At 42.8% G+C, this 23,401-nt stretch overlaps 2 protein-coding genes across 2 annotated transcripts in view; one reads left to right on the plus strand and one right to left on the minus strand.

The window, feature by feature from the left end:
- The window catches only part of LOC134565778 (proton channel OTOP2-like), a 32,880-nt gene extending 15,888 nt beyond the window's left edge, over positions 1 to 16,992 (minus strand). Inside the window, exons 1-5 of the mRNA XM_063425426.1 lie at positions 16,579 to 16,992; positions 3,932 to 4,068; positions 2,859 to 2,917; positions 2,163 to 2,302; positions 1,220 to 2,070 (exon numbers count right to left, since the gene is read on the minus strand). Of these exons, the coding sequence (XP_063281496.1) occupies positions 1,220 to 2,070; positions 2,163 to 2,302; positions 2,859 to 2,917; positions 3,932 to 4,068; positions 16,579 to 16,990 (1,599 nt within the window). The 5' untranslated portion in view covers positions 16,991 to 16,992. The remainder of the gene's footprint in view (positions 1 to 1,219; positions 2,071 to 2,162; positions 2,303 to 2,858; positions 2,918 to 3,931; positions 4,069 to 16,578) is intronic.
- USH1G (USH1 protein network component sans) overlaps positions 1 to 23,401 on the plus strand; it is a 784,266-nt gene that overhangs the window by 514,103 nt on the left and 246,762 nt on the right. The window lies entirely within an intron of this gene.

Consider the following 23,401-nt stretch of genomic DNA (forward strand, 5'->3'; position numbering starts at 1 on the left):
CCACTAGAAGTGCTCTGCTTGGAGGCATTGAACGTTCCCATAGAGTTGCATTGATTCAATGCATCTCTATGAGCATATGCTGATTTGCACAGCGTTGCATTTTTATGTGCATGCGCAATACCTTCTCAATGCTTTCCTATGGGAAAACATTGGCTTGGCTATGAATATTAAGACTGATTATTATTTGTTTTTTATTCAAATGCACCCAGCTTCTCCCCAGGACTTTGAAAGGATCATTTACCCTAGTGCTTCCCCACGGATCCACCACTGAGCCACATATCAAACCCCAGTTTATTAAACCTCTCATATCACATGAATAGAGTGAAGGATAGGGAATAATTGTTGGCGTTGATACCATTGATTATAGCAAATCCCACATAACGATAATAAATTAAGGATGACTAAACTAAAAGCTACAAGGCATTCCAAACAGCAGAGCAAATATGGGGAGCAGAAGTGGAGTGAGAGGGAATGTGTATGATATTGAAAGGATTCATAGGGCAAGGAGGAAGAAAGGGAGCAGGGCAGGGCTGGGGCGTTGTCCTAAACTGATAGGAGCAAGAAAAGAGAATCTAAGAGGAGATGGAAGTTAGATTTGTTTGACTGTGCAGGAGGGGGGCTTAGAAGAGTGTGCAAAAGCAATGAATGCCCTTGGTCTAGATTTGTTAAATTCTTTTGGAGGCATTTGGATTGCCATCTCCAATATTTTGTTTTACTTTATGTCTTGAGAAAATGAAACCCCATAACTGGGTTTTTAAACTTTTTTAGGCACCACACGGGGGTTAATTGTTTTGTAAAAAGAATCATATTTTTACACTGAACACACTGTTCTTGAGTTTGTTGACTGTGGGGAAAAATTGGCTCAACTCAAGTGCAACTAGATGAAAATGAGATATTTAGTGGCATACAACACTGCTTACTAACTAGAATCCCCCTAGTATAAACTGGCCCACCACAAGACTGAGGGGTTTCAGCTCCCACTTGTACAAATTATAAGTGAGTGAACGTGGTTCTAATAATGAGTAAAACATAACTTTTATTAACAGTCCGAGTCTAAAATACTAGGTTGAGTAGTTAAATAATAAGTCTATTACGGTAATTAATATGTAATGTTTAAAAGTCCTTGAGAAAAGTGACATAAGATCACAGTAATTATTTCAAAGTTGGGGAAAAAGTAGGTGATTGGAAAATAATTTTGAGTTGAGATTTTTGTACTTACTATGATGTTACACAGGAGCAGAAAAAGAGAGATCTCCTGAACCATTCTTCTCTTCAGATTCCATGGGGGATCTTCTGTACCTTGTATCTGACCAATGGCCTGCATCAGATCAGAGCTTGGAACAGTTGTTCCGGGTGGTTCTTCTTCTGGTATGGCCGGTGCCACAGCCTCATTTGCATAGATAATACCATTTTCGGGTACTTTCGCTGCATCTCGGAATGGTTGTCTGTGCAGTCCCTCAATAATAAAAGTGTTCTGAAGTGTAAGCTGCACAATCATGAGTATTGAATATACCAGGTTCAAAGCATTGAGGACCTCTCTGGGAGAAGTGGCAACCATGGCTACTATGGAATAGTAAGAGATGCAGTAGTGCCCCAGTGCAGCCCCAAGCAGTAGGGCAACATCCAGTGTTCGAGTAGGATTTTTATGGCCATCCATGTCTCTCTTGTCAAACCTGTAAATGATGGAGCCAGCGAGGGAGCCTACTGACATCAGGCTGAGAGCTACAATGTTGAATGAATAGAACATGACATGAGCCAGGTAGACTGTGTCTGCACTGTTTACTTGTACCTTGTAGGTGACGAGGGCCACAATGCCCCCAAGTAATACCCCTCCTCCAAGCAGCAATCCAACAAATACAGTTTTGAAACAAAAACACTGGCTTAAACGTTTGTGGCACGGCATGTGATCATCCATCTCACGCCCGACATTTTTCCACATTACATATGTCATAGCTGAGGCAAACAGACTGTATTCAATGTTAAATGGATAAAGGTAATAGTATCCTGTTTGAAAGACGTGACACAAGTGGTTACTGCAACGACAGGTGGGGCTGTGAGCTTCATCAGAGTCTGCAAAATCATAAAAATACAAACATTAAAAACTAAAAATAGCCCTGAAATGGATCATCTCCTTCTAAAACCCGATATTTACACCTACATACCATTTTGGTCATGATGTCCAAATGCTGAAGTTAGGTCGTTGATATCATGTTCCATATCATGTGTCTGGTGGACAGACTCATCACTCACAGCAGCCATCCAGATACTGAGGTTAGTGATTAACACCAGCATCAAGCCATACCTGGGGAGCAGAGAAGTTCTAGATATCTCACACAAAAAAAAACAACTAGATAAATTGCAAATGAATTAACATCCATGCAAATAATTTTTCGCAGATTTTTCCTTAGCCAGTCCAGAACTTTTGCTTTGGGCTGGTTAGTGAAGCTGCAGGTGGAGTTGCATCTCCAACAGTTAGACTACATATTCCTAAAAATGTCACTGAAGTGATCATGATACTTGGGAGTAACCCTTTAACCCCTTAAGGACCAAACTTCTGGAATAAAAGGGAATCATGACATGTCACACATGTCATGTGTCCTTAAGGGGTTAAAGTTTGGGTGACCCGTAAAGATGAAAAATATCTAAACCCTTATAACACTACACTACTTACATGTGTAAATAAATTGTTATCAAATTTGAATACATGTTACCATTGAGATTCAAATTATACTGTTTATTTTATATTATTTATATTATAATTTTTAAATAAATCTAACCTATACAATACTATCTATCTATTTATATATATGGTCAGTGATCTGAAGTGTTATGACTCTGAGTTATGATGAAATCCTAACCTGGTAATGTTGGTGTGAATCTGCACACAGTGTTTACTGGACCTCCACAGAAAATAAGTCTGAAAAAAGAGAAATCAGATTTAAAACAGTAGAATATTTTTCACATTCATAAACACTGGGTTGTTTTTCTTAAAGTAATTTAATAAGATTGATTGAATACGCATAATCTATACAGTCTAGAAAAGATTCAGTCTTTACCATCTGCACCCCGGTCTTACATTGAAAGTTAACCTTCCTAAATATATAAGTAAAATTATGCATATGCAACTTGTGGTACGCGTACCCCAGGGTTATGAACCAGTTCCGCTGGGGATATGCGAAACCAATTCTGTAATGGCTGAATTGACCTCTGCAGGGCCGATCCTGGGCAGTTGCACACTGTTCACGTGATTGGTTGTCTATCCAGTCAATCCCTGGGTTTGATTGGTGGCAGAGAACTGTCACTCTCGGCTTGCCTGCTTCTCGTTCCGTGGGCCCACCCACTCCTTGCTTCTTTATTGGAGTGCAGAGCAGTCAGAGGCTGGTACTGAGCAAATCGCACGGCAGGCTGGGATTAAAGAGGACGGCCCGGTACAACATGATACATACTTGATTACCCTAGCTTACCACATATGGTGGTATCTCAGAAAGGTGAGAGATCTTCCAAATATTTTTTTTTTTTATTGTTCTCTCATGTGATTTGTTTTTTGGTATATATTTAATGACTTTAATAGTATTTGAAGGAAGGTCACTGGCCTCCCACCCCTACATTGTCACCTCCCCACACACTCCTCCCCCACCGGGATATGACATCATATACCGGCTCCCGAAGCATCAGTAAACGGCGCGCGAGGGAGCAAAGCAGGGACATCAATGGTCTGCCAAAGGGTACTCAAGTTAAAAAAAGGTTGTGAACCACTAAAGGATAGACTCACTCTATTGTGAAAATTGGTGAATTAAAAGCCAAATTGCAAAATATACAGCTGAATTGGAATAATTCTCAAAATCTTTAAGTTTTATCCTAATTTTTACCCTTCAGTTTTTGACTAAACTCAGTACTGAAGGTTTTCTATGAAGACCATTTAGCAAATTACCTGAAGGATGATGAATGCACTCTGCACCATGGGATGAATGAGCTTGATTGGAGATTCACAATCAATATAACTGATGTAATAACCAATTTTAAACACATCCAGAACCAGACTGCAAATCCCGAAGAACACCAAACCACCTGATTGCAAAGAAGACAAAGTGACAAGGAACCTTTACACATTTATAGAATATAACGTAACTTAATGAACATCTCAATCATCACAGGGGTGCTATTATTAATAAGAATTCTCAATTATCAAGCTGATGTAGAATTATTAAAAAACCTGTATTGAATTTTTGTACTAACTCCATTTTAACTTCACTTCATGACAGATTCTCCATTTTAACTACATTACATGACAGAATTTCCTAACAGCATTTAGTATAATGAATAGAGACTGTATTTTCTAGAAGGACATGACTAACACCGGACTTATTGAGTTCCTGTAACATGTAACAAAGTATAGCCAAGGCCATGAGAGAGCTGTTCTAATGAAATGTTCTTTCATAAAAAAGAACCCTGAACCTAATCACGAGTCTGACATCACTAACTACCCAAAAATGACGCCCAAGCCCCCCTTCCCACCGAGTAAGCCTCGTGCTGGGTAAGATGGCGCTTGAGCCATCTGTCCACACCCGTGTCCAGAATAACGCCACCTCCCGGTGGGAGGACACCTAGCTAACCACTTAGTTCTTGAGCCAATTAATAATATTGATGGGTGGACATTGACATAACCACTTAACACTTAATCCAATTAATGATGTTTATTTACTGCTATCTTGATATTCAATGATGATGTAATTTTGCTCTTATAAGGGTCTGCGAGACCGCTTTTAATCAGATGCCATTAAATTTTCTCGAAGTGCTTTTAACCTGAACTCCGTGTGTCAGTGTGAACCTACTTCTGCGTATACGCAATTTAATCATCTCAGATTTGGACAGGAACAGATAGACATTTAAACATATTTGTTTATTTCTAAATTAATCTACATCAATTTGGCGCCCAACGTGGGGCACCGGGCTATGGCCTCTGGCCGGTAAGCCGTCCTAAGGAAGACGCTGTTGGACGGAGGAATCCTGGGGGAAGGATAAGAGACTGATCACCTCTGAATACACGGTAGAGACTACTGCAGAGCCTATCCGGTATGTTCCAGCCCCTTTGATTGACCCGTCCAAGTGTCTGTGACTGCTACCGGGAGGACATCAAAGACAGGTAATATCTTGCCCGGTGTCTTATTGTTGTTACCCACCTGTTTACCTGCATTTAGTCTATCTGTTGCCTGGGTGTGTTTGTATTGGTCTGTCTTTAGCTTAAGTGCCCGGGTAGAGTGTTTATCTGTGTACCCCCTTTTGGGATAAAGGGGGGGGTGGACCTGTGGTAGTTTGCCTGGGGGTCCTCTGTTTGTCAGTTTACCCCTTTTGGGATAAAGGGGGGGTGGACCTGTGGAAGTTTTCCTGGGGGTCTTCTTTGCCTGTTTACCTCTTTTAGGTGCTGGGTAGCTGCAGCAGTAAGGAAAAAGAGGAGGGGGGAATCTGTGGAGGGGTGTAGACTCATTGCTTCCTGGGGATTCCCCATGGTGTCACTTTGATAGCCTAGCTAGCCTCATTGTGCACATAACTCTGCTTGCAGAGAGGTGGTACCCTCCAGCTTCGAGCGCTGAGGCTGGTGGAATTCCAATTTTATTTGTGGCGGGTGGATTCAAGCAGGCATTGCTGTCTCCAGCACCACGTGGTAGTGAGACTTACGGGTGGGTCCGTAGGGGCGCTACGGGGGTGAGGATAGTGGTGGCCACACTTAGTGGACTTCTGTTACAAGGGAGGCTATACAGGATTCGGGTCGGAGATGGTTGCCGTTTCCTGTGGCCGCTGGTAGTGAGACTTGAGGAAGTCATTCTCCGAGCGGGGACACTACGAGGTTGAGGGAGGTGGCTTTGGTCACATGAGTAAAGGAAAGGGATTACTGTTGAATTTATTTGAACTGTGATGCATGCACTGTATTTCAGTTGAATTGTTGTCTTAATTGGGAGTCATTCAAACTCCTGTGTCTGTCTCTACTTTCACTTTACTTTTACTTTTTACTCTACTTCCTGTGTTATTTACACTATCCACTCCTATTTCTCTTGTGAGAGAAGTGATTGGTCACACACTTCTCACCTCGCTTCTGGGCGGAATTAGTGACTAGTCTACGTTTTGGGAAGACGCACTTGGGGGGACCCACCCTTCCGAGTGGCAGTCGAGCATTGTAGACACTCTGTTTCATCTTCCTTTCCCTATATCTGGGACGCCTTTTATAGGGGGATATGGGACAGGGATTGGGTAAGCCCGGTAAGGGCTGGTTAGCGTGTGATCTAGTTGAAGACAGAGAGGGTGAAGAGATGGTAAAGGGAGTTGAAAAGATTGCTAAAGTGTGTAAAATTGCTGTGCCTTCATGTGGTAGATTGCAGCCAGAAAGCTGGCGTAGATTACTGACAGAGAAGAAAGGCAAGCTTACAGATAATGATTTATTACATACTGCAGAAGCATGGTATAGAGTAGCAAAGGCTATTCAGCAGGAAGGTTGGGTTGAGGAAGAAATAGATCACAAAGGTGTAAAATTGTTTGTGTATCATAATAATTGTGTTGCTGGGGCATTCCCTCAGCCAGCGCCCCAAAATGGCGCCCAGGGGATGTCCATTCCCAAGGTTCAGTCAGCAATAAGTGACAGCCAGCTGACCATGTTCCCCACTCCCAATCCTCCCAACACCCATCCCGTCATTTCCCCTGTTTGTCCGGTCCTGAATTCTGATGGATCATTATTTTCCCCATCATCATCCCTAACATTCCCATCATCCTCATCCATCCCTGCACTACCTTCTCTGCCTAATCCTAACATTTCATCCGCCATTCCTTCCCTGCGCTCTCTCTCCGTCAATAATCCTACCCTCCCACTTGCATCCACCCAGCTCTCTAACCCCGCCTCACCTGCTACTGTCAATCCCACTACACCCACTCCGGTCCCTCCTACTACTCCTGCCTCTGCTAATCTCTCTCTGTTCTCTCTCCTTCCCACTCCTCCCACAACCCAAGTTCCCACCCCTTCAGCTTCATTTCCGTACCCCGGATGTCCCACCTCCTTCCCTAATCCCTGCCCAACTAACCCGCCCTCTCCAGGTTCCACCTCAGCCCCTGCCCAGATGGCCTGGCCATACCCCTTCCCTTATCACATGGCCCTGCCCTATCCAAACCAAGCCTACTTCCTTCCCCAAGCCACTCCCCAGACCCCGGTCACGCCCAATCCGGCACAGTCTACCCCGGATGTGCCCACATCCAACATGGCCGCCACTACTTCCCTTAACCCTAACGTAGCTTCCTTTCACGCCTCCAATATGGCGGCCCCCAGTCATTCAGCACCCCTAATGCCGGTGCTTCCCGGTGACTACTCACCCCAAGCTCATTTCCCCCGGTTCTGACACCTCAAATGGCCCCATTACTAAGGGGGGTCCAGGTCACAGACGAAGATGAGTATGAGGAGGGATCCCAAGGTTCACAGGACGCCACGGGGCCTCTGCCTCGCCGTTCCCTCGATGATCCTTTCGGACATACGGGCCGGGGGGATCGGGCCCCTCCTAAATATGTAGCTTTTAATCCTACCCAGGCTAGTACTCTGATGAAATCACTCCCTGACCCAGAAAAGCAACCTATGCCTTTTTACCGAGGGATAGTTCAAATCCAAAAGACTTATTCCGCTGCATGGCGTGATTTGTTGAGCATTTGTGCTATTAAAGCCGGAGATGCATACTGGCCCAGCATAGCCCGCCACCTCAGCACAGATTTGCTCATAAGTGACATTGATTACCCCTCCGGAGTAGCATTCTGTAACCAGCTAAAGGAATGGGCTAAGGACAAACTTGCAGATCAGGCTGCTGGCCTTACTGATATTGTACAAGACAAAGGAGAATCAGTGGAAAGGTTTCATGCAAGACTGTTTCAACTGTTTACAGATTTGGGATTTGATCTCACAGACAAGATCCATTCTCAAATGCTGTCTGGTGCATTTGTCCAAGGTGTCAAAGACTCCATACGCAAGGGAATCATTGCTGCACGCCCTGAATATAAGGTAGTCCCTCTGGATACCTTACTCTTAGTTGCTAGAGGTCTGGAATCTGCCCAGACTCCTAGAAGGCCAAATTCAGCTCCTCTCATGGTGTCCCGCACCGGACCTGTCCCAAAAGGCACCAAACCCGAGGATGGACATTGCTTTAATTGTGGTGCTAAAGGACATTTCAGAGGTGAATGCCCGGAGCCCAAGAAAGTGACAAAGGCTGCACATGCCCCCAAAGCCCCAAAAACAGTTCCAATTGTTGAGGAACCAGATGATTAGGAAATTGGCAAGCCTGTGTCATTAACCCCTGTCATGGCATTGTCTTCAGGGGATAAGGGGGGGCCACTTGCCACTGTGACTCTACCCATTGAAGGACAACCTACTACATTTCTTGTTGACACAGGTGCAGCCCGAAGTGTTCTGCGAGAACAAGATCTGCCAGACCCATCATTTCTGTCAAATATTGATGTCTCTTGTGTAGGAGTGGATGGCCTACCAAGACACAGTCCTTTAACAACTCCATTACGAGTTGGCAACTACCCTAGTTTGCTTGCTCGTTTTGTGGTATCCTCCACATGCCCCATTAACCTGTTAGGCGCTGATGTCCTCTCACGCCTGCAGGCATCTATCATTTTTACTCCAGATGGACAAGTAGAGTTATCTACCCCTCTATCTGTGTCAGACACCTCAGCCTTGTGCTCCCTGCCTTTGATGCTACATTTAGAAGAACCCCATGGGGAAGCAAAGGAACTGAGGTCCAATTTCCCTGATTCACTGAAGACACAGGTACCTGCAAAACTGTGGTCCTCAGGCCCAGAGGACATAGGTCACCTAAAGGTTCCACCTGTGGTGGTGAAACTCATTCCAGGAGCAAAGCTACCAAGGAAACCACAATATCCTTTAAAACCAGCTCAAGCTGCAGCTATTTCAATTCAAATCAAAGCACTCTTGGAGAAGGGTGCTCTCGTGAAATGTGAATCAAAGTGCAACACCCCATTGTTTCCTGTGAAGAAGAAGTACAGAATGGTCCAGGATCTCTGTGCAGTGAATGAAGCCACAGTCCTGGACACCCTAATTGTGCCAAACCCACACACTCTGCTCTCTGGAGTCCCACCTTCTGCAAAATACTTCACAGTCATTGATCTGGCCAATGCCTTCTTCAGTGTACCCCTGGATCCAATCTGCCAATACCTGTTTGCCTTCACACATGAAATGCAACAGTATACATGGACTGTCATGCCCCAAGGGGCACAAAACTCTCCAAGTCAATTTGCAAAGGCCATGTGCTCAATCCTTGATCCATGGCAAGCAGACCATCCAAAAGTTGTCCTGCTCCAGTATGTGGATGATTTGCTGCTCTGTGGTGATGACATACCCACAACAGAAGAATGTTCAATTAATCTCCTTTGCTATCTAGCAGACCAAGGATGCAAAGCTTCACTTCTCAAGCTTCAATTTTGTCAACCTACTGTCATCTTCCTTGGCCATTGTCTATCCCAAGGTACTAGACATCTCACCCGTGACCGAGTTAGAGCAGTACTGGAAATTCCACCTCCAAGGACTTCAAAATCTCTACATGCCTTCTTAGGCCTCATTTCCTAATGCCGAGCATGGATCCCAGAAGCCTCTCTGCTCATGCAACCACTCTATGATGCACTCAAATCAGACCCATTCTGCCTGACCAATGAGGCACTAGACAACTTCGGTACACTAAAACGTGCCATTGCATCTGCTCCTGCTCTAGGCCTACCAGACTATTCCAAACCCTTCAAGTTATTTGTCTCTGAGAGACAAGGCCATGCTACAGGAGTCCTTACTCAAACAAATGAGCTAAGAGGCCGTCAAAGGCCTATTGGATTTTTCTCCTGCCAGCTGGATATCGTGGCCAGAGGGACCCCTTCTTGTCTTCGGGCCGTTTTTGCAGCAAGAGAACTTATTGAAAGAACTGCAGGCCTGGTCCTTGGCCACCCTTTAGTTGTCTTGGCCCCTCATGACATTTCTGCCATCATCAACCAAGTACAACTCAAGCATGTGTCTCCTGCAAGGCACCTACGTCTTCAATGTCATCTTCTGTTACCTGACAACATTACCATACAAAGATGTCAAGTTCTCAATCCGTCCACTCTTCTCCCACTACCTGAGGGAGGTATCCACTATGGGTTTATCATGGATGAAACCTACATCTACCTTCTTACTGGTACCATTAATAAAATGCATCCTGATTTATCCTTTCATGATGGACAAACACCTCTCTGTGAGGGAGCAGGATATGCCTTCTGTACCATGTGGTACAAGCCAAACATCACTCCTGAACCTTGCTATGAAGATGAACTCTATCATCGGGTGGAGGTGAAACTCACTGCACAAGACTTCTACTGTGACTCTGAAGGCAGCAGCATGGTCTTGATTCAACTGCCTTCAGAACTCAAATACTTGTACCATCATTGGGATACTGCTATTCCACATGTCCCTGTCACCAAGTTGAAAACAAAATCATGGCATGATCTTGGGCCCATGGCAAAATTGTGGGCCACCATGGATGAACCACAGCTACAGGAAAATGGCATTGCCAAATACCCAACAACTGACCATCTTGAAGCATGGCCACGCCACTTCCTGGAAAATGAATTTCAAGATCTAGTCATAGTGAATGAATATGACCCAGAGACACCTCATGACTGTTTTGAACAAATGAAAATGGAGACAATACATCTACCAACTGTACATGAGAATCCATTAACAAATCCTGATCTTACTCTGTTTGTGGACGGTTCAAGGTATGCTGATGAAGAAAGAAAATACCATACAGGATATGCCGTAACCACAACAGATGAAGTTATCAAATCATCATCTTTACCACCAGCAATGTCTGCACAAGAAGCTGAATTGCAAGCCCTGACTTCAGCATGCAAGATCTCTGAAGGAAAACGTGCCAACATCTACACAGATTCAAGATACGCTCTGGGTGTGGCACATGACTTCGGACTAATTTTGAAAACAAGAGGATTTCTTACCACTGCCGGTACACCAGTCAAACACAGCTCTGCAATCAAGGAACTAATGGACGCCCTCCTACTCCCTGAAGAAGTGGCCATCTTGAAAGTGAAGGCACATGGGAAGTTGGATACAGATGAAGCAAAGGGCAACCACTTAGCTGATCAGGCTGCTAAGCAAGCAGCAAGAAAATTGCAGGAAGTGGATGAAGAAGTGTCCGGACACGAAGAAATTCCTATTTTTACCTTGCAGACTCTTCCTACTGACCTAAGAATCTTACGGGAACAGCAAGCTACAACTGCCCCCGAAGAAATACAGAAATGGAAGAAGAAAGGAGCAGTCCTAAAGGATGGAGTATACTACAACAACTTTAGATTCTGCCTTCCTAAGAGTTTATATCCAGCAGTTGTCCAATGGGCACATGGACCTGCACATCTGTCAAAAGACTTAATGGCTGCCCTCATACAGAAGTATTATGAAGCACCTGGAATCACAACATTGATCAACAGCTTCTGTAGGGCCTGTGTCATTTGCGCAAAATGCAACCCAGGAAAACCAACTAAAGTGCCCTTGAAACATCTGGCTAAGCCTATGTACCCATTCCAGAGAATTCAGATTGATCACATACAAATGCCCAAGAGTGGGCCTCATGAATATGCACTAGTAATAGTGGACATGTTTTCGGGCTGGCCTGAAGCTTACCCAGTAACCAATATCACTGCAAAAACAACAGCAAGACGCCTACTTACAGATATTGTATGTAGATTTGGACTTCCAGAAGTTATTGAAAGTGACCAGGGCCCAGCCTTTACAGCGACAGTGACTAAAGAGATTTGGACTGCTCTGGGAGTGACCCTAGCTTTTCACACCCCTTACCACCCACAAAGTAGTGGCAAAGTGGAACGCATGAATGGCACCCTAAAAGCCAGAATGTTAAAAATGTCACAAGAAACAAAGATGCTCTGGCCAGAAAGCTTGTCAATAGCTTTATTCAGCGTTAGGCACACACCTAGAGGGAAGCACTCATTATCCCCATATGAGATTCTATTTGGGACAGCACCCAGACTAGGTTGTTATTACCCGCAACAGTTACAGCTTCAAACTGATGTTTTAGTAGACTATGTAACTGAACTTGCAAGTACCTTGAACAAAATACATGCCCAAGTTTTCTCTTCAATTCCAGATCCCGATTTTGACACAGGTACCCACAACCTGCTTCCCGGAGACTGGGTTCTGGTCAAGAGATTTGTGCGGAAACATACCCTGGAACCAAGATTTGAGGGACCATTCCAAGTTCTCCTGATCACCTCAACCTCCGTCAAATTGGCCGGCAGGCCACATTGGATCCATGCTTCCCATTGCAAGAAGACCTCTGCCCCAGAGGAAGCAGATACCGCACAACCATGTGCCTCTGGTACATCATCTCCTTAATTAGCTTAATTAAGGCCCAACAAGTAGCCATTACTAAAGATGCCAGTGGGTATACCTTCTGGTACAATTCTTCATGTACCCGTGTGGCTACTTACACTTTTGATTACTGTGACATTGTAGACTGCCCATTCCCTACGTCACAAATTCAAAATATCTATAGAGATATCCCACATGTAAAAGACCCCTATGTTTGTGTAGTTGATAAACAATGGGGGCATAACTGTAACCATTGGGGGGCTACAGGGTAGAATGCTGGGCCTGCCTGGGGTTACAAACCCAAAAGTGCCCTATCTAAGGTAGATGACCATGGTAGATCCCTCCTCCAAAGAATGACCCTAAGGAAGCCTGGAGGAGGTACGCCCATGAAATTAATCCTAAATATTGAGCATCCCAGCCCAACAGATGCAGACCAGTACGTAATGGGAATGTATTGGAAGAAAGGTTCCTATAACAAATTAGGGCACTTCTACCTGAAAGATATGTGCCACTCCCCAGAGTGGCAAGGGGCCACCCATATGGTCTCAAATCCATTAAAACCACACATCCAGTCCTTTAAAGACATGATGGCCATTGCTAACCCCACTTTTGAAGATACCATGGCCGCTGAAACAGGTTTTAATGATGTTAATTTATGGTTAGAATGGATGAAATATAATGCCAACAAACATAACAGAACTGCATGCTATGTGTGTGGTGGTGCCCGGCCTCACCTCGGCCCGTACCTTTAACCTTACCAGTAGATATAGAAGAATGTGTTTTTAGTCTTTTTGCCTACCACTACAACTTCAATAGGTCCCTCTGCAAGGCATGGACAGTAGAATACCCTCTTCTAACCAAGGATGTCAAACCCCCAGATGGTGTTACAGTTTATAAAGGTAACTACACCTGTTATGCTAATTATGATGGAATTGGTAAATTCTTGGGTAACTTCTCCAAAGGGTATTGTGCCACCTACAGAACTGTCTCTATGAACCTGTTGCAATTCCATACTAGGTCATTGGGGGATATTTACTGGTTGTGTGGGGATTTACAGCTAAGATCCAGGATGGACAAGGAATGGTGGGGGGAGTGTACTCTGGCTAAAGCCATTATGCCGATACATATCATCTCTGACACACACCCTGACATACATGAGTCCATACACACACCAGCCAAAGTTAAGCGTGAAGCCCCAGTAAGAGGCAGTTTTGACCCCCACATTTACATTGATGCCATTGGGGTGCCTAGGGGGGTGCCTAAGTAATTTAAAGCAAAAGATGAAGTTGCTGCGGGGTTTGAATCACTTTTTACCATAGTTACTGCAAACAAGAATTTAAATTGGATAAATTACATTTACTACAACCAACAACGTTTTGTTAACTACACCAGGGATGCCCTCCAGGGTTTAGCTGAACAGCTGCAGGCTACATCTCAAATGTCCTTCCAGAATAGAATGGCCTTAGACATGATTCTAGCTGAAAAAGGGGGTGTATGTAAAATATTGCCCGACACCATGACCTGTTGTACTTACATCCCAGAAAACACAGGTCCTAATGGTAAAGTGACTTTGGCCATAGAGAAATTAAATGAGCTCTCTGAAGAGTTAAAAAGGAATTCTGGGATAAAAGATCCCTGGGAAAGATGTTTTGGTTGGATGACAGGATGGCAAAAAGCTTTAATGCATATTGGTATGGCAATACTAATTTCTCTTTTTATTTTTGCTCTTCTCGTTTGTTGTGTCCTCCCTTGTCTGAGAAAATTCCTACAGAAGACTGTAGACCAAGCAACACCAACTTTTGCACATCTGACAGTTGATGACCAAGATTTTCAAGATCTCAACCCTGTATACCACTGCAAACTATCCCTTTTACTGATAAAGTGCAAGAGTTCTAGGTAGGGACCAGTTTAGGGACAGCGTCCGTCTTTATGGAACTGACTGTCGTGCGGAGAAGTGGTGGACTAGCCACCATGGGCCACCAGCGGAGTGAAGAAATTTCCTGACCGTATTGACGGATGTGCTGCAGCCTGTTAGGGAAAGGAAGGGACAGAATTGCACTATGCAATAACACCTAGCTAGCGGTCACTGGGTTTCTGTGCCTTTGGGCTAACACGTCTTCTGGTATTAACAAATAAAGTTTATCTTTTTTAGAATCTAACATTTCATAGGGGGGACTGATGTAGAATTATTAAAAAACCTGTATTGAATTTTTGTACTAACTCCATTTTAACTTCACTTCATGACAGATTCTCCATTTTAACTACATTACATGACAGAATTTCCTAACAGCATTTAGTATAATGAATAGAGACTGTCTTTTCTAGAAGGACATGACTAACACCGGACTTATTGAGTTCCTGTAACATGTAACAAAGTATAGCCAAGGCCATGAGAGAGCTGTTCTAATGAAATGTTCTTTCATAAAAAAGAACCCTGAACCTAATCACGAGTCTGACATCACTAACTACCCAAAAATGACGCCCAAGCCCCCCTTCCCACCGAGTAAGCCTCGTGCTGGGTAAGATGGCGCTTGAGCCATCTGTCCACACCCGTGTCCAGAATAACGCCACCTCCCGGTGGGAGGACACCTAGCTAACCACTTAGTTCTTGAGCCAATTAATAATATTGACGGGTGGACATTTACATAACCACTTAAAGGGACACTCCAGGCACCCAGACCACTTCTGCTCATTGGAGTGGTCTGGGTGCCAACTCCCACTACCCTTAACCCTGCAAGTGTAATTATTGCAGTTTTTCATAAACTGCAATATTTATATTGCAGGGTTAACTCCACCTCTAGTGGCTGTCTATTAGACAGCCACTAGAGGTCACTTCCTGGGTTCTAGCACAGGTTTCCTGTGCTAGAGCGTCGCTGGACGTCCTCACGCTGTGTGAGGACCTCCAGCGTCGCTCAAAACCCCATAGGAAAGCATTGAAATGATTTTTCAATGCTTTCCTATGGGGAGACGTAATGCGCATGCGCGGAATTTCCGCGCATGCGCATTAGGTCTCCTCGGCCGGTGAGCGAGATTAGTCTCGCCCACCGGCCGACGTAATCACTAGGAGGAGCGTCGCGGAGGCGGAGACAGCGGCGAGGGACATCGCCGCTGTCCCAGGTAAGTTACTGAAGGGGTTTTCACCCCTTCAGTAACCGGGGATTGGGGGGTGGGAGGGAGAGGGACCCTCCAGTGCCAGAAAAACGGATCGTTTTTCTGGCACTGGAGTTTCCCTTTAACACTTAATCCAATTAATTATGTTTATTTACTGCTATCTTGATATTCAATGATGATGTAATTTTGCTCTTATAAGGGTCTGCGAGCCCGCTTTTAATCAGATGCCATTACATTTTCTCGAAGTGCTTTTAACCTGAACTCCGTGTGTCAGTGTGAACTTACTTCTGCGTATACGCAATTTAATCATCTCAGATTTGGACAGGAACAGATAGACATTTAAACATATTTGTTTATTTCTAAATTAATCTACATCAATTCTATAGTGCTTTAGGTGCTTGAAATGTGTCTCTTTAAATATTGTAGGATCTATGCTGGCTGAGTCCTTTTTTGTGAGTAAAGCCCTGTTGTATTAGACAGCCTTTGTATCTACTGTATGTATTATAAAATGACAGATTGAGAGTTTGCATTCCTTAAAATTGGTGCAAGGAGATGCATTGTATACCCACTTTTTAAAAACACAAGATCTCTATAACTGTGTTTTGAAGTAGTCTTGGTTTTAGGACCTTGTATGTGCACCATCTCATTGTAACAGACAGCACATGCCAAGATATTTCATGTTGCACCCACCAGCTGTCAATATTTAATGTTGCAGTCTCTTTAGACAGCCAGAAATCGGATTTCACTGCTTCCTAGTTTAAATAAGGTTGCTCCCTTAGCAAAGACTAGTGCCAGTATGGTCGGGGTATCATAAACATTACAGCGGGCTGTAATGGTTGTGATACTTGGAATAACCCTTTAAGATGCACTGGTTTTAGTATTTAGTGTGTTCCTTTACGAAATTCCAATCTAGAGTAATTGGCATAAACTAAACCAGATAGGTTGGTTTAAAAAACATATATTTTTGGATAACACCCAAAATGTGCTTTTTTACTATGTAACCCCCTAGCGTTGTCTTTTCTACCCCACATCATCAACACGTGGTGTCCCTTTACCTCTTAGCCAGACCGGCCCTGCATGTGAGTCCTTGTAGAGGACTGCATCTTTTTGACAGGAGAAGTAGAACTGGAAAATCATCCAAACAGTTGAAAGAAGCATGAGGATGACCAGAAACACCAGAACCTCTGTGTCTCGTAGATAGATGTCCTCAAGTGAACCACAGCTCACCAGTACACAGGCTACCAGGCCAATATTAAGAGCTAAAAGGGCAGAAAGCAGTCGGCCTCCTTTCTTCCAAACATCTGAGTGTCCTGGCGTCATATGTACTTCTTTAATTTCAGTAAACCGATCTGAATGGGGCAATACAATACTCGTTGTTACAACCTCTGAAGGTGTTGAGGGCAAATGTTCTTCACAGTTAGTTTGTGGACCATCTTGGTTTTCTTGATCAGCTGCTGCGTTGACCATCTTTTTTTTTGTTTCCAGTTTAATTCCTGGTACAAATAAATACATATACCAATAAGTAAAAAAAAAATCGGTTAGATGATCTGTTACCACTGAAGGTGACTTACAAAGAGGTTTAAGTTATATTTATTTTGTCTTATTAGTGCATTTCTCCTATTTAACCTTTCACAACAATGCAAACAAAGAAAAATCCCTTTATTGGCAGTGACCTGCCTCAATTAGATTAGCAGGGGAGAGAAATGGTTACCTCCACAGGAGCAGCTGTAGCATTTTTAATTAACACGCTGACATAGTTCTCATTTAAATGCAAATATGTTCAATAAATCCCTTGCAAAATTCAGAAAGGTCACCAGACATAGCGCTTAGCTCAACCGGACAACTCTACTACTTATTGATTTAAATGCATAGAATGCCAGCATGTGACAGCTCATTTTCCATATGCTCTCATAAAAGTTGAAATAGTCACATACAAAATGTGTTTTTTGTCCCAAAATCAATTAATATTCCTTTCACCAGTATCCATGACGCATAATAGATTGATCACGGCTTATTTTATATTTTTAAAATCATTGCTTATTTTACTAAAATACTCATATACAGTGTGTTTGTTTTTAGATGTTCACCAGTAATGACTACTGGGAGATCGTCACTGGTAGCAGGCAGATTAGATTTGGAACCTTTATTACTTCAAATAAAGCACTGTTCAATTGTAGCATGTTTGACACATGACCAATATTATCTCACATGTCATGTAATAAAAGATTTAAACCTTAAATCACACTTTTTGTTTACCATAAAACTGTCAGTTATGCTTAACACAGGTTACAGAAAACGCAGCGCAGACTCATCAAACCACTTAAGGTTCTAGAGACTTCGCAATCTGTGTGATTTGTTTGAAGTTGCTGTTTATCTATTTGTTAGGGTCAATATTTTTTAAATGTCCCTTTTTTACCTGCTTCGCCTAATTTCATTTTCAGATATAACCCTTAAAAAAAAATAAAAAAAAAATAGACAATTCTGCATTTATAAAATGTATACATCAGCACCGTTTAAAATACACAACAATGTAAAGACAGAGTAAAAACATACATTCAATGCACATACGGTAACTAACATTTTGGAATTGGATGTTTAAGTCTGGATAAAGCTCTTACATCCAGTAAAACACAGAAATAAAACGTATACAGAGGTCATATGTATGTGCTTACACACATAACAAAAGCTAAATTTGGTCACTTTCACCTTTCAATGCCTTCAATGCCCAGCGGAAAAATCTTGTACGGTACCCACTCTATCACTCCACACTACATAGATAGAATCATTGTATATTCTATTTATGTAGTGTGTGCAGTGATAGTGTGTGTACCATACAAGATTGTTCGGAGCTCCAGAATGTCAATCATACATTTTATATGCCACCTAAAGCAACCTGTTCCACAACACCACAGCAGATCATAGTGGTGGTGGTGGAGGGGAGTGGGGACAGGAAAGGGGTTCAAAAACAAAAACTGGCCTTTAGGCAAACTTCCGGTGTCAGCGGATGGACCAAACACAGATATATACAGGGACATACTCATAAACACAGTACGCAAATAGATATGCACACTGACAAATTGACAAGCACAGAAATAAAGAAAAAAACATAGCATGTAGGGATATAATTTCTAATTAGTGGGGTAATAGCAGCCACTAGAGGGATTTCCCGGCTGTTAGGCAACTTTTGGTTGTCTAACTTACGCTGGACGTCCTCGCGTTCTGCATGTGGACGTCCAGCATCACCCAAACTCCATAGGAAAACATTGAATATTGCTTGGGGAAATCCTAATGCGCATTAGGAGAGAAGGCAGACCGAGCCAGTGTCGAGGGACATCGGCTCTGGATCCAGGTTAGTAACAGAAGGGTGTTTTAACCCTTTCTGCACCACAGAGGGAATTGATGGATGGTGAAGCTATAGTGCCAAGAACAGTTATAGAGGGTGTAAAACTCAGTAATGTCCCTGCTCCTCCTGCATCTGTGTGTGAGACTGGACAGGAAAAGGGATTGATCATTTCCCACCTACAGCCACTGACGCAGGTAATCATTTGCAGGAAGAGCAGTGACAGCATTCAGTGACGCGCCTCTGTTATAAATCATAGGAGGCTGACTGGTCTACAGAAGACATACTAAGTACTTGAGTTAGTGAGTACTTTGCAAACAACCCTTCAAATTCCACATGCCCTAAACACCCCTTTTCCCTTACCCTAAATATAACCCCTCCCAAAACAAACTCTTTCCTTAGTCCCACATTTAAGCATTTAAAGCCTAAACCTGAAAAACCCTTTTACCTTAATCCTAGGTGTATCTCCTCTTAAAACACTAAACAACCAATGTACCCCAATACTAAACTAAACCCCCTCCTCTTAAAACACTAAACAACCAATTTACCCCAATACTAAACGAAACCCCCTAGTTCTAAACACTCCACGTACCCCTTCCATAACACATCTTAAGCTTGTAATCATTTTAACACAATATCCCATGTTATCTAACTCTGAAGTTAACCCCTTTCAAACCTTACTCCCCGCCCCCTCCCCCCCCCCTTTTTAACTCTACCCACTTCTAACATTAACATCACATTATTAGAGGGTTATGCCCTCATCTTAGGAGCTGGCTTCACTATAAGTGGTTACGTGGGTGCAACCCATGAGCCCTTGATTTGCATCCAGGCTCCTGGACTGCACCACTATTTATTTTTTTATCCTTTGATATCCACTCCTAACATTATCTTTAACCCTACAAGCATTGACATAGCTGCATACATGCACTAAACTCACAGATTGAAACATAATACATTACAAACAGAGATATACACACATAAAATATATATGTGTGTGTGTGTATGTGTGTATAGAGAGGGGGGGGGGAGAGATATTTATATACAGTATGCATATATATGATTTTGATATATGATTTTGAGATGGTTTTATGCTTGAGATATTTATTTAATACATTAATTAACCACTGTAGTAACCAGGACAGCTAAATGTAGTTGTTCTAGTGAGTATAGTCAGTTCCTGCAGGCATTTTCATCTAAACACTGCCTTTTCAGAGAATGGCGCATGGGGCCAGCTAGAATAAAGGTGTGTTTTTATCCTAGAGGGGAAAGGGGGATTCGTCAACCTAAATGGTGCTTTTAACACTATAGGGTCTATAGAGTCTATAAAGTCACTGTAATTGCCATTTATTTGTTGGTTTTTTTTGGGGAGGGGGGGCACCTAAACATTCCAGGCATCTGGCATGCAAATCCTGCCCTGCTTCTTGCCCTATTTGTGCATCATTCCTCGTTCTTTATCTGACTGATTTCTTAAAATAGACAATGTAGGGGAAAAAAAGTATTTAATTCATGCATATTTTAAAGTGTATGAATGTAAACACCTTCAGTTCAAAGTGACAGTGTGAATAGTATTCTCTTAATTATTGTCTCATTTTAAATCCAGTGTATGGACAAAACAAAACAATTGTGTTGCTGTCAAAACCATACTTTATATTGTTTACTTCACCCTTATATTGGATTTGCACGTGATACTTTGTATCTAGACAATTGAAGATAGGTGTAACAAAAAGGGAACAAGTAATTCCAGTTTAACTGACTGTTGCAGTGGGTTGATCGGAAGTTTTCATAATTTCCACACTGTCACTCAAGAGCCTTTGTTTATTTTAATAGATCAAGAGTTTACACATCTTAAGGAAATCTTAAGGAAATGAATACCAGATTAATCGGATGTGTCATTTATTGGGCATCAGGTGGATGTCTTCAGATTGTTACAATGGTGTAACTATTACTATTGCAGGCAAACAGCACATCCTTGCAAATCACCAGTGCCGTGGAAGGTATGGAGATGGGGAAGGTTCCCAGGAACCTATGGTACAAGAAGGGCTTTCTTAAAAACAGAACAGAATAGAAAGGAAATTCCAGAAATTAGGAAACAGAATGTTTCATGAACTACGAACTAGGAGCAAGAAGAAGCCAGAGTAAGTCCAAAGCCAAAGCACAGAATGGGCAGCACAGAGTTGAAGATCCAAAAGACATGCTAAATGACAGAAATCCAGAAGTCCAGTACAGCAAGACAGAGGTCAGAAAACTGGGACTGAAATGAAGCAAGGAGAGCAGAAAAAGAAAGCTGAACTTGAATAACTGAATGCTTGGTTAAAAAGTGAAGACCCACAGGCTGCAGAACGTAGAGGGAATACTCAGATTGTGGAATCAAGGACAAAACAGAGATACAACGTCCTTGATTCCACAATAAACCTATCTGAGTAGTCACCCTATGCTGTGCAGCCTGTGGCTTTTCACTTTGGATGCATTTTGGAGGTTAGTGGACCTCTACCACGGAGCTCCAGTGTTACTTATACGGCTGGGCAACACTTCACTACTGGTCTGAACACTGGGTTAGGGGTGCTTTGGGGTGCTTTATAGGCAGTGATTGCACACTGCTACTTGTGTGACACAAGGCACTCCATACCTAAGTGAGGCAGGTCTGAAATTGGCTGAGGGACACATTGGCATCATCTCTACATCCACCTTTGCAGCCTGATCACTCACTAATGTGGCCACCATGACTTCCTGGTCAGATGTCACTATGGATGCTGGGCCATGCATCAAAAGTGAAGCAATTGTAATTGTGGCATTGCCATGCAACATTGAAATATGCACCAAGCATTGACGGAGTCACCCCTGCCCCGTGAATATGATGTAAGATGTGAGAAAGGGGGAACTTGATGGATGGAAGTCTTTTTTTCAGCCTATGTAACTATGTAACATGAGAACACTGAGACTCTGGGGAGAGTAGGCACATTTTTTTGTACACAAACTGTGAGCACTGTAAATATGATCAATATTTGAAAAGTTTTAAGAAATGTGTTAATGTGTGTATGTACTTTACTTGAACTAGTATTCAGTAATGCAAGACATTAATTCTATTGTACATAAAACCTAAATTTGAGCATAGATTCCATGCTGAGAAATGGAGACGGCTTATGGTAGAGAAATGAACATTCAATTCACGGGCAACAGCTCTGGTGGACATTCCTGCAGTCAGCATGGCAATTGCACACTCCCTCAAAACTTGCGACATCTGTGGCATTGTGCTGTGTGATAAAACTGCACATTTTAGAGTGGCCTTTTATTGTGGTCAGCCTAAGGCACACCTTTGCCATAATCATGCTGTTTAATCAGCATCTTGATATGCCACACTTGTGAGGTGGATGGATTATCTCGGCAAAGGCATTTAGACAGATTTGTGAACAATATTAGAGAAAAAAAAAGCCTTTTGTGTACATAGAAAAAGTCTTAGATCTTTGAGTTCAGCTCATAAAAATTGGGGGCAAAAACAGAAGTGTTGCGTTTATAATTTTATAAATAAATAAGCAAAACAAAGATAAAATAAATCAATCTACTCACATAAATACTATAACCAATATCAGTGAGGCTTATTGATCGCTCCTGCGCCATTTAGCTCTGCCCCTGTGCTTATTCTGCTATCAGCAGTGGTGCCATTCATTGGCCGCTCATCGGCTGAGATTCTCACTAACGCTCTAAACCAATCAGTTGCTTCCCACTCAAAAAAACTTGAGAAAAATGCACTTCTCAAGATGTTTTGCAAATGGGAGCTATTGATTGGCCTAGACAAGAGTCAGCTGATTGGCCTAGAGAGTTAGCCAAGCAGTAGCACCACTGTCTGCAGCAGTTCAAGGCTTCCTGTTTGAAGAATCTGAGGATAGCGGAAGGAGAGGAGCCCAGCTAAACAGCGCTGTAGACAAGACATTCGGATTAGACGGTTTGTGAATGATTTAAAAACTTATTTCAATTAAGTTGTTTTGTTGCCTGGAGGTTCCCTTTAAGTCTTGAAAACCAGAGTTCCTAGGTTCAATTTTAGCATAAATTATGTACATCAGTTCAATTACAGTAAAAATGCCTGTTTTATTCTGATGTGGTGAGTAGATGGATAAGGAACGTTTTGGTGCCATTGCTGAGCAGCCATTTTGAAATGACTGCAATTGAAGAGTGTTATTTGGTCTGTCTATGTGACAACCTAAATATGCCATCCTTCGCAATAATGCCTCTAACCCTATCCCTAATGTGTCTAATTGAAAGGCTTGCATTCTGCAAACCCCAGGGCTAGCACAAACCTAGCAATATATCTTGACTTTCAACTCCCATCAATCATAGCCACGACAAAATGGTAGTGCCAAAATAGCAGCCCCATAAAATCTCATTCTGTTGTCTGAGAAGTACTTAGTGCCCCTTTCGTTTAAAAAATAGCCTCATTCTGAATCTCTTCATAGGATAAAATCTGACCTTGACTGACTTTTGATTGGATTTCTCAACAATTTCTGAACCTTTTATCCCTGACAGGGAATAAAGCCTTTCTAACG

Source organism: Pelobates fuscus, chromosome 6, assembly GCF_036172605.1.
Source record: "Pelobates fuscus isolate aPelFus1 chromosome 6, aPelFus1.pri, whole genome shotgun sequence".
Classification (NCBI taxonomy): domain Eukaryota; kingdom Metazoa; phylum Chordata; class Amphibia; order Anura; family Pelobatidae; genus Pelobates; species Pelobates fuscus.